The sequence below is a fragment of the Scyliorhinus torazame genome, chromosome 4, assembly GCF_047496885.1.
Source record: "Scyliorhinus torazame isolate Kashiwa2021f chromosome 4, sScyTor2.1, whole genome shotgun sequence".
Classification (NCBI taxonomy): Eukaryota; Metazoa; Chordata; class Chondrichthyes; order Carcharhiniformes; family Scyliorhinidae; genus Scyliorhinus; species Scyliorhinus torazame.
In genome coordinates, this window is record NC_092710.1 from 127697440 (window position 1) to 127715595 (window position 18156).

An 18156-nucleotide genomic window follows, 5' to 3' on the forward strand; every position below is an offset into this window, starting at 1 on the left:
CAAATTTAATTGCTATCTAATGAGACAGAGACTTAAGTTCACTGGGCAAAGCTTTCTTCTGCATTTTACAGCAAGACAGTCTGCAGTGAGGGCAGAATCATCCCATTTTTATTTTGATTGGTTGTACTTCACCAAGTAGCCTAAAGGAAGGATCTATCAGTATTGACCAGGACTCTCTTTCAGAGGGTGGAGATACATTACTTAATGATCTGTTGAGCTGCTCGCAGAAAAATACTTTTCACTGTACCTTGGTACACGTGACAATAAACAAAATCCAAATCCAAATGTGTACTGTGGGGGAACGTTTCATAATGATCTGAATGTGGTGGGGGAAGGAGATGCGTCCCTTCCCTACAATCTACCAAGTGGATATTTTTGTAGTGCTTGGTGCTGTAATGCAGAAAAGAAGCTTATACTCCTTTCACCAAGTGTACAAAGGAGATACTTAAATGTTGCTTTTTATCTTAGAGTGAAGGTGATTGTTTCATCGTAGTTTTAGGTCTAGTTCATGTGGCCGTTAATGTTGAGGGGAGTGAGGAGTCATGCATGTTCTTTGAATGTCATCTGAAGGAGGTGCTTCTGTATTAGTTTTGAATCTAGAAAAACAATAGGGCCAAAATTAGTTTGCCCAGCACCACTCTCAAGTGACCCACGTGGCATTCATCATTGGCTCAACATGGATCTGCCGAGCTTCACTAGAAGCAGCAGTTGACAATTTCACCATTCTGCATTTATTTCCTAATGTTATTTCACAGCATGGAGACAAAATTGGTTAAGTGACAGAAAACAAAAATGGTGAATGGTTGTTTTTCAGACGGGCAGAAATTTTATAGTGGGACTGCCCATGGTCGGTGTTCGGACCCCTGCTTTTTTTGATATCCATGACTTCAACATACAGTACACAATTTCAAAACTTGCTGTGGCACACAACTTGGAAGAATCGTGAACTATGAGGAGGATAGTTTTAAACAACTGTACCAAAACAAAAAGACTCAGAGATGCTGGTGAAATGGGCAGACCAGTGGCAGGTGAAACTTAATGCAAGCAGAAATGATCCGACTTGTTAAGAAGAACAAGGAGAAGCAATATAAATTCAAGAATACAATTCTAAAGGGGTTGCAAAAGCAGAGTGATCTGGGAGGAGATGTGCACAAATCATGGAAGATGGCAGGGCAGGTCGAAAGAGTAATTTAAAAAGCACTTGGGATAAGAGGCTTTATAAATAGAAGAAGGGGATTGATTCTCCGTTTGAGAGAGCAAGGGCACGATCTACCGGCCACGTTGCACCCAAAATCTCTGCCTCGATCTACCTGGCTCATCACGCCTCGTGAGATCTAACACGATCTTGTGAGACATCGCGATCGGAATCCCGCCCATTGTGGGTAGCATCACTATTCTGCAAATCTGCATACTAGAGTGAGACAGTTAGTCTCACTCTAAAATGCTCTACCATATCTACCCGAGGTTTTGGGATCTAACCCCTTCACCTCGGAGACCTCGGGCAAGTGGCATCAGTGCTAGTCTCCACAAATGGGGACAATACGGAACGGCACTCGTGGGGGTCTCCCAGGGAATCGGAGGCTCCCAGGTACTTGCCCTCTGGTCAGGATGGCACTTCTAGTGCTGCCCAGGCACCTTGGCACTGCCAGCTTGGCACGTTGGCAGTGCCACATGGGTGCCAGGCTGGCAGTCCCAATGTGCCAAGATGGCATTTTTCAAGCAACAGAGCTTGTGTCCGGGGGTGCCCTGCACTGCTGCGGTCGGTGGGGTGGGGTGGGGGTGGGGAATAATTGGTGTTTTTTACACAATGAAGTACATCATTGTATTTTGCCTTATAGAGTATACAGGTTAGTGTCCCTTTCCATTTACTAATACTGCCTTCTCGCAACCAGAGACAGTGGGCAGTTTGATTCACCTCAGTAAACAAAGTTAAAATAGGGGCAGGAGAATGTATTTTATACCCATGCCAAACTTTTCCACATTTGGAGAACGTGAGAAAAAACATCATCATTATGTATTAATATCTATCGTGTAGTAGTCTGCAATTGTAAGGCCTAGAAGCTGTAAACCTCAGCATAATTGCCTACAGCAAGCTTTCACACACACTGACTTAAATATGGAATCTACTGTTGCAAAATTAGAGGCGACCATTCAATGGTTTGGGATTAATTCAAGTCAACTGCTTTTATCTCAAGCCTTTTATGTGAATTTATTTTCAATACAGTAGGAATTACCAAAATGCCACTGATTAAATTAAATCTACACGACCTGATTAAATGCTTTTGACTAACAATATTTTCTCAGCTTGCTGCATAGGAATTTGTTTTCCAATATGCAGGTGCTAACATTCATTCAGTTTGACTTTGACATGGTCCAAATTGGCAAAAACAACACACTTTTGATCAACTTAGATTTTAGAAAACTAAAAAATCTTATACACCAAGAAAAATTGGTGTAACATTTCATTGCTGCAGACATTTTCAAAATGTTTTTATTGCTCTCAAATGTTTTTGCGTTTCCCCTCCTTCAGACACTGATTCATTTCTGAGCTTTGATTCCATATGCACCAAACAGCATATTATACCTCACCATGGATATTATTCAGTGGACAGTTTCAGCAGTAAGTGTTGCCAGAATGCTCCACAGATAAACCAATTCTGCTCTCAGCTGGCATCCATCGGACTCAGTAGAAGCTGATTAGGACCAGGAACACTGCCCAGATTTACCCTCCATCCGGTGAATTAACTGATTTCAGCTGAGCTCATATTCTGACTGTCACATCAGCTGAGATTAGTTAATCCAATATGCAGCAGGAATTTACATTTCTCTTGCTTATATAGGTCAGCTACTCACTGGATAAATTCAACTGGGTCATAGGAAGAATGATTTTGGAAAATCTGTACAACCATAGTGAATCTTAATTGGAAGGTATTGATCAGCAAATCTTTGTGAAGTGTCACTGGTGATCGGGATGCCAGTGTTGGAAGGACCTGATGTTCTGATGTTGTCCAGTAAAACAAGGTTAGTTTCTTAAATATTGCACTGGCACTTCAGGTTGTTGCTCGTGACACACTGGGTGCAAGGGATGGAGAGAGTGACGGAGGTGTGGATTGTATGAGGAGCTAAAATTTTCAGGCACGGCAACATTAACAATATTGTCCAGTTTGTGGGGTGTTGGTGTGGGGGCGGGGTTTGCAGAGAGAAATGGACGGGACAAAGGGCAGTGAACAAATGTGGCAGAGAGGACGAGGAAGAGGAGGCAGAGGGAGCTGTAGCAATGTTCAAGCATTTCATTTCAATTAGGTGAAGGACCCCCTGCATATTTTGATTTGGGAGGGAGCTTTAATGAACTTTGAGGGCAGGTTATGCGTAGGTTCCCAACGGACATCACACTCAGCACCCAGCATGGATGTTCATTAGGTTCCTCAGGTGTCACAGTCTTCAAGCACCCGCACTCTGAAGTATCAGTGGTCTGTGATAGAGTTACCAGCACATAAAGGAGAAGCGGTTTCATAGTTAAATAGAAATATTTCAGAAAATATAAATCTGGGTTGTTTTTCACAAGCCAGGTACAGTGCGCATGCAATAGTGATGTTTCTGTATTGTTCCTGTACCACATGTGTGGTAGTGGACAGAGTCATACAGCACCAGAACATAAATGGCCAACCCACACAGGCAGATTATATTTAATGGAGAAAAACAGTGTTGAGGAGAAAGGACCAAATAGGGAAAATAAATATTAGTAGGTTATAATCAGCTGCCATCCAGGTTTGGTGTTCAAATCTTATGGACTGCAAAGTAAAAGGGAGGGGAGGGGTTGCATTATATGTAGGCCCTGAAGTGGGAGTGGAGGCCGTGTGCCAAGACTAAATTGCAACACCATGTTGCAGAAAAAATAGTGTTCCTGTTATAGTTAATTTTATAGTTATGGGCTGCAATTCTCCAGCTGTTGAGATTCTTTTTTTCTGTTGGCAGCAGGTTTCCCAGCGGCGTGGAGTGGCTTCAATGGGAAATCCCATTGACAAGCTGGGGGGCGCGGAGAGCCAGCAAATGGTGCGCCGCCGAGAAACACAAGGCTAGGGAACCGGAGAATCCTGCCCGCAGTATCTCAGTTATAGAAAGATATTACAGGATATACAGTTTCTCTGTCCACATCTATGCAGACGAAAGGAGAGTTAAAATTCAAAGCGCAACGGTCGGTTAGAATTCCAGAAGTTGCAGCTTTGTGTGTGCTTTTGAAAATGTCCAACAATTTTGAAGACGAGTATAATTCAGAGGAACAATGGCTGCAGCTGTGCTCACAAGATGGAGGTGAAAAGCAGTAAAGGAAAGAGGGGATGGAGTTTAAGGTTGAGAACAGCACCATTATATCAGGTGCCAAACGTTATCTTGTTCCTGCACCAGGAATGGAGAAATATGTTCGCAGAGCCTCCCCACATCTGGGAGAGAGCTAAGATTGTAGAGGGCAGCATCTGTACAACTTCAGCAAGGAAAAAAGTGCAGTTTAAAGTAAAAGAAACATTTCAACCCTGCCAATGGCTGGCAGTATAATCTGACAAATACTACCACCGATTGTAGATTGGGACACTTTCTGTAGACTGATGGTCTGCACTCTTGTCAGAACAGACACACTCAAACGAAGATTAAACCCTGCTATTTCAAGCCATGCATCATTATATTTTCCCTTTGGGCAAACAAAGATAAGAATATGAATTATCCATCCCAATATAGTTGCACTTCTGCAAAGTCTGGTATCTGCATGATTCAACTTCTATTTAAAGGAGAAATATGGGGGTTAAAGATTGTTGGAAAATTTCACCCGAATCAATGTCATTCCTTAATGTAAATAGCGCTTTCTAAAAGGGCCTTCCAAAGAAGTTATCATGCAAATATTCAGAAAGTCTCTTTTAATTCATAAGCATGCATTGCTGAAACAAACTGACCGTGAAAATTGAGGACAAAGAATCCCCCTCCGGAGAAGTCACTGTGAAACTTGATAAGAACCTGATTGGTGGAGCTGTAAGCTGATTCCAGAGCTGTATTGCCACTGAAAATGCCTAACTGCGGAGCAGTCTGGTCAGGCCCATCCCTGTATAATGAATGAACACAAGTGTGTCTGAAAATTAGTTCAGGAACAAAATTTATCAACTTTCAGTACTGATTATACAGACTTCCTGTTTTGTTTTAAGCTGCTACGTGTCAGCTTTCCATTGAGCAATATTTGCAGAATTAAAGCAATGTTAATACTAATTTGCTGTAAAATATCATCCACATGTGCATAGCTCTGCACATTAAATCCATGCAAAGCACATTAAATCTCCAGCTGAAAAAAAACGCATGTTCTTTTAACACCGTCACAAATTAGCAACTTTGCTGAACTCATTCGTTGAACGAAGATCAGTAAAGCCTTCAAAGATCCACATGAAAACAACTGCATAGACGTTTGCTATTTTAGCTAATCACAGCTATTTTCAAAAATCCATCCCAACTATCATTAAAAATATAGCTGCAGAATTACAGTTATATGATAAGAAATCAATTAAATAGTTCTGTTTAAAATCATTAGTTACCCATAGGATGTTCCGTGCAACATTTATTTCCAGTATCATCCATATTCGTTACCCAAAATGTTGTGCTCCTGCATTTCACTTGCAAAGATCAACCATGCACACATGGCCTGGGGCCCTAGTTTCCAAGTGTGAATGTTCTTTATAGCAAAGACTCTCACAATTGGAGAGTCCCAGTACGGTCTGTTTAACAAAGGCATTTCTTAGAATGACGCAGACTGCTGTGCATGGGGAGACCTGAGCATAAACTCATCTTGAATACCTCTGGTCCGGTTTTCTTTCTGATTAATCTGACTTCATATCAATCAGTATTCATCTCCTAGAAGTGAAGTCAAATCAGCGATGACTGACAACTCGTTAAGCCACTTGCAAGTTAAAAAGATTAAACCAGTTACTTTATGCAGGCACATTTCTGGAATGCAAATCATTCTTTGTACAAGTTGGATGCATGCAGCTTGAAAATTGCAGAAACAGGAAGTAATATGTAGGACTATGAAGATTTGACAACAGCAATTGGATTTATTGTATGCACATGAGGCTGAAGTTGGTTTTTATACTGGATTTGAGTCAATATGCATGTATCCATAGAATCCTTAAAGTGCAGAAGGAGGCCATTCAGCCCATCGAGTCTGCATCGACTCTTCAAAAGAACACTGTACCCCCCCATTCTATCCCCTTATCGATCATGGCCAATCCACCATCTTTGGACTGTGGGAGGAAACCGGAGCACCCGAACGAAACCCACGCAGACACGGGGAGAATGTACAAACTCCACACAGTCACCCGTGCAGGTACTGAACCTGGGTCTCGTGCCACCCTTAAAGTAAAATCCCAGACTGTGCTCAATCTAACCACGAGAAAAGTTGTTGGTTTTAGAGGGAAAAAAATAGGATCGTTGCCAAATGAGAACTCTCAGAATCAAAGTCCCTGCTGCTTGTAAAATCACATATCAAAAATTGGGACAGGCAACAGATGCCTGATCTTAGAGGGTGAATAGCTGCTAATTAACCAGCAAACTGGAGCAGGACTTTTTCTGCACTGCTGTGGGTGGTGAAATACATGAATAGAATTTACAGTGCAGAAGGAGGCCATTCGGCCCATCGAGTCTGCACTGGCCCTTACAAAGAGCACCCTACCCAAGCCCCATCTACCCTATCCCCATAACCCAGCAACCCCAATTTAACCTTTTTGGAGACTAAGGACAATTTAGCATGGTCAATCCACCTAAGCTGCACGCAGACACGGGGAGAATGTGCAGACACCGCACAGACAGTGACCCAGCCGGGAATCAAACCTGGGACCCTGGAGCTGTGAAGCAACTGTACTAACCACTATGCTACCGTGCTGTACTTTGATTAGCTGAACAACATTGGTGAACCAATATTCCTGGACTTTGTCGGTTCAATATTGTGTAAACGCTGAATTTACTGGGTTTGGAACTTCTTCTCGAGTTGCATACCCAAAGGCAGGTCCTTGGTAATTATTTGTCAAACCACAGCAAAATGCCATGATCTTTTTCCTATGGGTAGAGGGTGAAGGTGGGCTCCGGGTCTGCTTCAGCTGAATGCAGATCATTCCCCATGCAGTTGGCATTAAACTAATCCACACAATATTAGCTATATAGTCAACTGAGCTAACCAGTCCCCCTTTCCAAAGTCATGAAGCTAATAAATATGTTTTTGTGCTGTCTCGGTAGCCACAAAGTTACATCCTCAGCTTTATCTGTTCTTTCCGCTTTTGCAACCCTTGGTTTCTATCTGGCAATCAGACAATTATGACCCAAGATAGCTGTGACAGGGAAAATATCATAAAATTCAGCTTGACAATTTTCTAAAAAATAACAAATGGTCTTCGGAATTTGTGCTGGCATTTCATCAGCTGAGGTCCGAACATCCTTGTGGCCCAACGCATTTTCCTGTTCCTCTGAATTCAGCGAGGATTGGTTGCTAGTCATTGAACTTGCTCACAGAGTTCTCGGGCAGCAGTCAGAGAAAGAGTGAGTAATAAGGGAGAGAGAAGAAAGAGAAAACAAAGAGAGGGAGTTAGAAAGGTGAGAAAAGGAGACGAAGAGAAGGAATAGAGACTAATAAGAACAGAATGAAGCAGCAAAGATAGAGAGAGAAATGTGAGGGTCAGGGAGACGGAGAGAGATAGAGGTGGCAGATGGAGAAATATATAAGAGAAAGACCAGGCACCTGAATGAATGACAGAAGGGAAACTGGTTTCACACTAGATTCCACACTGAAGTGTTTATCCCTGTACTTTAGCAGAGCTAGTCTATGACCTCACCTCGGATGGACTAGCATCTGAGCAACCCTGGCCCCCTGCCCTGGCTGCAGGAACTGGTTTGTAAAATCTTCCTGCTCGTTTTCAATTAAGATTCCTTGAGGGCGGCACGGTGGCACAGTGGCTAGCACTGCTACCTCACGGCGCCAAGGACCGGGTTTGGATTTTCCATGTGGAGTTTGCCCATGGGTCTCACCCTCACACCCAAAGATGTGGGGCTATGTAGATAGGTCACGTTAAATTTAAACATTTTTATACAAATCCTTGATTGTGCAATGCTGATTTGACAACAACATTGTCATCTTGGAGCTCAACACAAAAGCTGAGACCCTTTCTTAACCGCCCACAGCTGAAATTACACCCAATAGTGCTATGTCAAAGAAAACATCAACTATTTACAGCTTAGCTCCTGGTTGACTTTTTCTGGCATTCGCTTTGATTCTGCGAGTGGTTGTTGCCTTCTACAGGTGTTTGAAGTTGCACAAGTCCACAAGGAGCAGACCTGGCTGGTGCTGAAAGGCTCACTAAGGACATCCTCAATGAAATCTGCCATGTGCTGCAGTCTCAGAGCAGGGCAAGAACCACATTCGTAATGGTTGTGGAGGTAACTGTGAACATGAATCCTTATGCATATGGATCATTCAATACTGGAGCTGGAGACATTTGCAACACCTCCTGGTTTGCTGTCCAGTTTCATAAGGGAGGTTAGTGTGGCTCCCTATTCAAAGAGAACTCATTACATTGCATTCTCTCGTGCTGGAGAAAACTAATTTAGATCAGTGCAACAATCAGTGTTCTTCGATAGATTCGACACTGAAGTGTTTATCTCTGTATTCTAGCAGAGCTAGTCTATGACCTCACCTCTGATAGACTAGCATTTGAGTTACCCTTGCCCCCTGCCCTGGCTGCAGGCTACGTTGTGCCCACTGCCTCACCATGTGCACATCCTACCTCTGTGCTCTCCGATAAATGACACACTGTCAATATCTGAGCTGGTGGTTGCAAGTACAAAATCGAATGACAGTGCTGAGTCTTCATCATCACTGCCTTTCTCCTGTTCCTCCATCGTCTGGCCAGGTTGCACTTCTTGGGTAGCTGAAAGGCGAAAGATACAAGTGTGGGACAAGGAGGAGGTGAAATGGGAGAAGGAAGGCGAGGTACGAGTATCTTCAATGGTTTCACACACCTCTTGCCATGAACTCAACAATGGGTATCAGTATCAGCTAAGGCATTTTGCTTCATGGAGGGTGGCACGGTAGCACAGTGGTTAGCACTGATACTTTACAGCGCCAGGGTCCCAGTTTCGATTCCTGCTTGGGTCATTGTCTGTACGGAGTCTGCACGTTCTGCCTGTGTCTGCGTGGGTTTCCTCCGGTTGCTCCGGTTTCTTCCCACAAGTCCCAAAAGCCGTGCTGTTAGGTGAATTGGACATTCTGAATTCTCCTTCCGTGTACCCGAACAGGCGCCGGAGTGTGGCAACTAGGGGCTTTTCACAATAACTTCATTGCAGTGTTAATGTAAGCCTACCTGTGACAATAATGAAGATTATTATTATATATTAGAACATACTGACAGAACTGCCTCTCTCCAGTTAGCTCCTGCTGCCTCTGATTGTATGCAGCTTTGTCCTGCAAGAGGTGGGTAAGTATGTGAGTGGCATTGGGTATGATGAGTGTATTCCAGGGCTTTGCTGCAGTTTACGATATCTGAGACACTGCAGTAGTTTCAACTCTGACAACTGACAGATTTTTAGTAAGAATGCACACCAACAGTAGGATTATTGACGATCATCCTCCTCACGGATAGTCACAGTGCTTGATACTTCCATTGAATTGAGGCAATGCCAGTTGAAAAAGATGGTTGAAAACAATGTCTTATATTCTTGTACCAGAAGAGCAGTGCTTTCCATTGTTAGACCTTTAAAGTCCTTCAAGAGACTTGTTTCCTCCCATGTTCTGGCATGAAATAAGCTTCAAAGAACCAGGGGCACATGTTCAATTCGTGGCTTGGGTCACTGTCTATGCAGAGTCTGCACGCTCTCCCCGTGTCTGCGTAGATTTCCTCCGGGTGCTCCGGTTTCCTCGCACAGTCGCGAAAGACGTGTTTGTTAGGTGAGTTGGACATTCTGAATTCTCCCTCCATGTACCCGAACAGGTGCTGGAATGTGGCGGCAAGGGGATTTTCACAGTAACTTCATTGCAGTGTTAATGTAAGCCTATTTGTGACACTAATAAAGATTATAATTATTATAACATTAACTGTTAATTTCCTTGCTCCTATGTGATAAAATTGACATTATCATTTCAGTGGAGGATTTTTAAAATTACATATAAGATGATCCAATCTCCCCTGCAGCAGGAAAAGTCCAATTCAGCCAATTACTGTCATATCAGTCTATTTATGATCATCAGCAAAGTGATGGAAACTGTTGACGACAATTCTTTCAAGTGACAATTAGTCAGAAATAACCTGCTGCTCAGTGACATTCAGTTTCGGTTCCGCCAGGGCCACTCTGCTCCTGACCTCATTACAGCCTTGGTCTAAACATGGACAAATGTGCTAAAATCCCAGAGGTGGGATGAGCGCGTCTGCCCTTGACATCAAGGAAGCACTTGACCGCGTAAGGCATCAAGAAGCACAAGTAAAATTAGAACCGATGGGCATCGGGGGAAACTCTCTGCTGGTTGGAGTCATAACTCGCACAAAAGAATATGGTTATGGCTGTTGGAGGTCAATCAGCTCAGTCCTGGACCATCACTCAGGGAGTTCCTCAGAGTAGTGTTACAGGCACAACTATCTTCAGCTGCTTCATCAATGATCCTTCTATCATAAATAAAGGACTGCGGCGGATTTTCACTGATGATTGCATAATATTCAGCAGGATTTGCAATTCTTCAGCTACTGATGTGTCCATATGAAGCAAGACCTGGACACGATTCAGGCGTGACCTGATAACTGGCAATGACCATGTCCGACAAAAGATAATCCAGCCATCTTTCCTTAAGATTCAATGTCATCACCATTGCTGAATCCCACACTATCAACATCCTGGGGGTCACCACTGACCAGATACTGAACTGGACTATCCATGTAAATACTTTGGCTACAAGAGCAGGTCCGACGCTAGGAGTCCTAAAGCGAGTAACTTACCACCTGCCTCCCCAAAGTTTGCCCACCATCCACAAGGCATAAGTCAGGAGTGTGATAGAATACAGCCTTGCTTGGATGAATACAGCCAGGATACCATCCAGGACAAAGTGGCTTCTTGACTGGCACCCCATCCACCACCTTAAACGTTTACTTCCACCACCACTGATGAACATTGGCAGCAATACATACCACCTAAAGGTACACTGCGACTCAACAAAGTTGATTCTATAGCACCTTCCAAACTCATGAGCTCTCCCACCTAGAAGGGTAACGCAGCAGGTGCATGAGAATGCCACCACCTGCAAGTTTCCTTGCGAGCTACACACCACCCTGACTTGGAACTGTATCACAGTTTCTCCACTGTCACTGGGTCAAAATCCTGGAACTTACTTCCGAACATCACTGAGGGTGTGCCTGCACCAATGAGATTGCAGTGATTCAAGAAGGCAGCTTATTACCACCTTGTCAAGAGCAATTCAGAATGGGCAATAAATACTGGTCCAACTAGCAATGCTCACATCCGGTAAAACAATTTTAAAAAATCATCACTGTCTATAGGTAAATGATTAAGTAAACACACTAATATAACACACTTCAATCTGTAAAGTGTTAAACTCTAACTTTCTGACTTTGCATAAACAATTAAATGTTTTGATCTGTTCTTATTTATTGCATATAAATCAGAAAGACATAGAAAAGCTACATGATTGTCAAGAAACAGTTACATAACAGAACTTTTGGCATTACTTCTGTATCATTTATCCCCAAAATGTACCTCTATAAGAGGAAAACCCAGCAGCTGCTCCTCTTCAACCAAACAATAATGAAGAGCAATCTTACGGTGAAAAAAAATCATCTCACATTTCATGGTTCCAAAGCTAAAATACATTTGCATAACCTTGGACTGCAACATCCTCTACAGAAATAGGTTTGGATACAATCATACGGCCTTCCCACAGGATTCTGAAAAGTACTGCTTGCGTACACAAAGCGCTGGACACTAACCTTCCAATGGAGATGAGAATCTGGTTGGGTAACCTGAAATGGTTTTTTTCTAGCTGCAAAAACAAATTTCCTCTGTCTTCCCAAACCTTGGCTATTTTTGAACAGCCTTTTCATGGGTTGGGAAGACCTTGGATGAAAAACGCACCCACCTTCCATCTGAGGTCGGGGTTACCATTGTGAGGACAATAGAAAACTCAAATTTGCTTTTCCCATTAGCTTTGTGTCTGATACAAGTTTTAGACACCCCCAAAAAACTGTCAGGTTTGAGAGTTTGTGGTTATTGAGTGAATCCTGCTGAGGAATTAGTACCATTTTCCCAGGTGATAAATGTTAAATGCCATGACACTTTCAAATATCACTTGTAAATGTTGCATTTAAATGTAGATGTATTTTTTATGCAGTGACTGATCACAATGTTCTGCCTTGCAACGGTTAAGTTGAACATTAGATTGACCAGTAGTGTGTAAGTGTTGGTAAATATATAGCATTTTCCCAGTGGAGAAAGTGCCATAAAGTACATGCAAAATTGTGCCAAATATCACCTGTCATGCTTTGGACTGTGATTTAAATGTCCAAAGACATTGCAAATTTAAAAAGTGAAATTGTCCTGCTGTTGAAAGTTTTTAAAAATCCCACCAGTTTCATTCAATTGATTGACTGAAAATCTGCTCTGAAATGGAAATGTAACACTATCTATTCTTTAAGTTACAGGGGCCTTTGGAACTGGAAAATAATAATTTGATAGCTGAGGTCATTATGAATACTTGGGTCAGTTCTGAAAGTTGATGGAGTACTTAGCTCAGTAGATGGTCTTTTGACAAATGCTCAGGGGATTGACAATTTTAAGAATTTTAAATATATAATTTGCCTTCAATGAAGTTTCTTCCCACATCATTGTTTGTTTATACAACTTAACGGGCACTTACGGAGGTTTGACTTTTTATTGACAATAGTTTATTTACTTTGCAGTATGACAGATGTTTGGATAAGAGTTTTATTAGTTTGTGACATGTTTACATTTTTCACCTGCATTTAAAACAATTCCCATTGCTATTGCATGGTTCTTAAGGACTGTACATTGTGGATATTGGGTGAGCGGTTCTGGAAAATACATGAGGGACATGGAGGGGCTATGGGGTGGCTTGGAAAATAGAAGGTAATGGAGGGTCATGAAGAATATGAGGGGACATGCAGGAGCATGGGGGACATGTAGAGGCATGGGGGATATGCGGGGGCATGAGGGACATGTGGGGGCAAGGGAGACATATGGGACCATGGAGGACATGTAGGGGAATGGGGGACTTGTGGGTCATGGGGGACTTGTGGGTCATGGGGGTTATGTTGGGGCACAGGGATATGAAGATATGAAAGGGCATGGAGATATGTGAGGTTTAGGGGGCAAACAACTGATACTGGTAGCTGGGTTGCTGTTCCCAAGAACTGAGGTGGGTTTTCTAGCCAGCCCACCTCAGCACCAGTAATCCTCCTCATTGTACTTTGCAAAACTCAAACTGCCTGCATTCATCTCTCAGAGACAAAAAATATGCCAGGAATGAGATTCAGAGGTGGGCTCGCATTTCCGAGGTTGGAAAGTGCCACAGGACAAGAAGAAAATCTGTTAACCAATCTCCTGAGTAGTAGAAGAAAATGCATGGTATTTAAATATCAGGAACGCTATTCCAAATTTAAGACAGCAGACCGATTAGAAATGAGGTCACTCATCACTACCCGCTCGTATATCTTGGCATCACTCCAGTTGTGCAATGCTGAAGCATCCTAATAGCGATTCTATTTATCAAGTATAGTAAAGAAAATACGTAATATGAACTGTAATTCAACATTTTCTCACATTAACATTATCCATTTTATTAATATTTTCATTCCACAAGTAATTTTGTAATTAAATGAAGGTCATACCATACAGCAATGTAATCATTCACAAGTTCAGTCTGCAGCAGAGTAAAGTTGATGTAAACCCCATGTCCTGAAGGTACGGTAATTAGCCAGCTACAATCCTTTGAATTTGGGTACTCATTGGGAAACCCAGGGGAGTAGATGGTGCCATTCCGTGATGTTATGTTCAGGCTGCAAGGAGCTTTAAAACAAACGTGACACAATTTACCAAGGTGTCTATTAGTACATCTTTTTAAAAATACTTTAATTTATATCGAAGCAAAACCTCATTTTTCGGTATGCCTGCTGTTGCTCTTGGCATGTCCTCCTGCACTCTTCAATGAACCAAGGTTGATCCCCTGGCTTGATGGTAATGGTAGAGTGCGGGATATGCCAGGCCATGAGGTTGCAGATTGTTGTTGAATACAATTCTGCTGCTGCTGATGGCCCAAAGCGCTTCATGAATGCCCAGTCTTGCGTTGCTAGATCTGTTCGAAGTCTATCCCATTTAGCACAGTGGTAGTGCCACACAACACGATGGCGGGTATCCTCAATGTGAAGACAGGACATTGTCTCCACAAAGACTGTGCAGTGGTCACTTCTACCGATACTCTCATGGACTGACGCATCTGCAGCAGGCAGGGAGGATGAGGTCAACTATGTTTTTCCCTCTTGTTGGTTCCCTCACCACCTGTTACAGTCCCAGTCAAGCAGTTATGTCCTTTAGGACCAAGCCAGCTCAGTCTGTGGTGGTGCTACCAAACCATTCTTGGTGGTGGACATTGAAGTCCCCCACCCAGAGCATATTCTGCACCCTTGCCACTCTGTGCTTCCTCCCAGTGGTGTTCAACATGGAGGAGCACTGAGTCATCAGCTGATGGTGGATAGTATGTGGTAATCAGCAGGAGGTTTCCTTGCCCGTGTTTAACCTGAAGCCATGAGACTTCATGGGGTCCAGAGTCAATATTGGAGGACTCCCAGGGCAACTCCCTCCCGAATGTATACCACTGTGCCGCTACCTGTCCTGGACCTGTCCTGCCGGTGAGACAGGACATACCCAGGAACAGTGGCAGTGGCTTCTGGGACATTGTCTGTAAGGTATGACTATGTCAGGCTGTTGCTTAACTAGCTGCGGGACAGCTTTTCCAACTTTGGCACAAGCCCCCAGATGTTAGTAAGGAGGACTTCACAGGGCCATCAGGGCTGGGTTTGCCATTGCCGTTTCTGTGCCTGGGTCAATGCCGGGTGGTCTGTCCAGTTTCATTCCTTTTTTGTGTTTTCTTCTGGTTGCTAGACCATTTCAGAGGGCATTTCAAAGTCTGGGTCTGGAGTCACATGTAGGTCAGACCAGGTAAAGGATATTGGTGAACCAAATGCATTTTTACATCAAGCAACAATGGTCATCATTAGACTTTCAATTGCAGACATTTTATTGAGTTTACATTTCACCACCTACCATGATGGGATTCAAACCCAGGTTCCCAGATCATTATCATGGGTCTCTAGATTACAAGACCAGCGACAGTACCATATTGCCACCACCTCCCCGATTAGGAACATAGGAATTAGGAGCGGAAATAGGTAATTCAGCCCTTCGAGCCTGTTCCGTCATTCAGTCAGACCATGGCTGATCTCTTCCTGGTCTTAAATCCACCTCCCTACCTGTTCCCCTTATCCCATTAACCCATTTTAAAAATCAGACATATATCTATCTCCTTCTTGAAATCATTTAATGGCTCAGATTCCACCGCACTATGGGGCAGCGAGTTGCCACCTCTCTTAATGCCCTAGGGTGCAAGCCATCAGGTCCCGGAGACTTACCTGCCTTTAATTCCATTAGTTTATCTCCCTATGATGGTTATTGCATGAAGTTCCTCTGCATTAACTGTAGTTTTTGGAATTTAAAAATAATTTTCTACCATAAAGACAGGCAAAATATTGATTGAGTGCCTCCTCCATCTGTGATCCCAATTATTACCTGACCAGTATCACCTTCCAAAGGGCCAACATTTACTTTCGCTATTCTCTTCCTCTTTATATACTTATAGAAGATTTTGGTATCATTGTTTACGTTTTCTGCTCATTTCCTTTCATAGTTTATCTTAGCTCTTTTGATTTTAATTTAGTAGTCTTTTGCTGAATCTTAAAATTCATAAACTTAACATGAGCTTTTGCAGTATAGTGTGCCCTAGTTTTGGTGTTTATGACTTGCTTGATATTCTTGTTTTGCCATGGAACATTTTTCTCCCTTTTACAATTCCTCTTCCTCTCAGAAATACACTTTATTGAGACGTATTCAATATATCCCTGAACATGCGCCATTGTTCCTCAACAGTCCTACCCTCAATTATTTGTGCCCAGTCTACTTGGGCAAACTCTTTCTTCAGGCCTTTGCCTAACGTTAAAATTCTAGTATTGCACACTGTCTTCTCTTGCTCAATCTGAATGTGAAATTCTAGCATGCTGTGATCACTCCTTCCAAGAGGATCCTTAACGACAAGACTATTTATCAACTCTTTTTTGTTACATAAGACTAAATCTAAAATTGCCTGCTACCTGGTTTGCTCCATAACATATTGCTCGAAGAAACAATCCCTCATGCACTCTATGAAATCGCTCTTGAGGCTACCCTTGCCAATTTTATTCGTCCAGTCAACATGCATATTAAAATCACCTATGATTACCATTGTGCCCTTCTCACAAGCCCTCCTTGGCCGGGATTCTCCAGCATGGGCCGTACCGGCGCCAAAGAGTGGCGTGAACCACTCCGGGTTCGGGCCGCCCAGAAGGTGCGGAATCCTCTGCACTTCTGGGGGCTAGGCCGGCGCTGGAGTGGTTGGCGCCATGCCAACCGGCGGCGAAGGGCCTCCGCCAGCTGGCACGAGTTGGCGCATATGCAGGAGCGCTGGCGTGATTCGTGCGCATGCGCAGGGGGTTTCTTCTCCACGCCGGCCATCGCGGAGCCTTACACAGGCCGGGGCGGAGGGAACGAGTGCCCCCATGGCATTGGCCCGCCCGCAGATCAGTGGGCCACGATCGCGAGCCAGGCCACCGTGGGGGGGCCTGTAGCCATCTGGGATGGCAACTTACGATAAGGAACAGGGAAGGTCGCAAAGCATAACGGGAAAAATGGACAATGCGAGATTCAGGCAGGCTCAGCGAGTGAAGAATCCAGACGGTATCGAAACCCCCAACCGATTAGCATTTGATGGCCATCTCCGCCAGACAAAGGACTGATACTTGAGCGACCGGTACAATCCCAGACATTTTGGCGCCCCTCCCCCGAGGACTCCGTCGGCCACCTTCAAAGCCAGGTCCCACCGGTATGGACCTTGTCCATTTCACGCCAGCGGGACCGGCCAGAAACGGGTGCCACTCGGCCCATCGAGCACAGAGAATCGCCGGGGGGGCCCTGACCGGTGGGACGCGATCCCCAACCCCGCCCAAAAACCGGCGCCGGAGAATTTGGCAGCCAGCGCCGGAGCGGTGGGGCAGGATTCACGCCCCTCCCCCCCCCCCCCCGCGGCGATTCTCCGAACCGGCGGGGGGGATCGGAGAATCCCGCCCCTTATTTCTTTGTTTATACTATGCCCCACTTTGGAATTATTGCTCTGACACCTGTAAATTACTCCTACCAAGGAGTTTATTCCCTTGTTTTTTATTTCCACCCAGATCGATTCAACATTTTGTCCCTTAGTTCCAATATAATTTCTTAATATGCTTAACATCTTGGACTGTAGCTTCAATCATTACATGACACAGCCAAGATCATCTATGAATATCCAAATATTTGCCAGCATTAAAGTAAAATAGTACTAAGGACAAAGGTGAAGATATTAGTCACTACAAGATTTACATTTTCTAGATGTGGGGATCAATGGAAACAATGGACTGGATTCATCAAGCCACCAATCTAATTGGTCATGTGTATCTAACTGAGCACTAATCGCTGCTGCACATTTATTGAAGATTTTAGTCTCAAGGATAACATGGAAATAGTAAATGTTTAAGAATTCAATCGACCAGCGTGGAATAATGTGAAAGTATTTACTGAAAATAGACAACTTCATGGGTAGCTGACTGTCTAAGGCAACTTGTTCAAAAGTAAATAAATGGGCGGCAGCAGAGATCATGCTACGAGCCGAGAGGCGAGTACAGCCACCATATGTGTAATGCAGAGTTGGATTGGCTATATGAGCTAAATGGGTTCTGTCTATGGAGGAACATTGAGAAGTGTGTGAAGACCCCCACATAG

The 18156-nt window shown here is 43.7% G+C and overlaps 1 protein-coding gene across 1 annotated transcript in view; it reads right to left on the reverse strand.

Annotated features, from left to right (window-relative positions):
* Positions 1-18156, reverse strand: part of LOC140410474 (CUB and sushi domain-containing protein 1-like) — a 3392839-nt gene that overhangs the window by 328925 nt on the left and 3045758 nt on the right. Inside the window, exons 43-44 of the mRNA XM_072498599.1 lie at positions 13926-14103; positions 4944-5089 (exon numbers count right to left, since the gene is read on the reverse strand). Coding sequence (XP_072354700.1) covers positions 4944-5089; positions 13926-14103 — 324 coding nt within the window. The remainder of the gene's footprint in view (positions 1-4943; positions 5090-13925; positions 14104-18156) is intronic.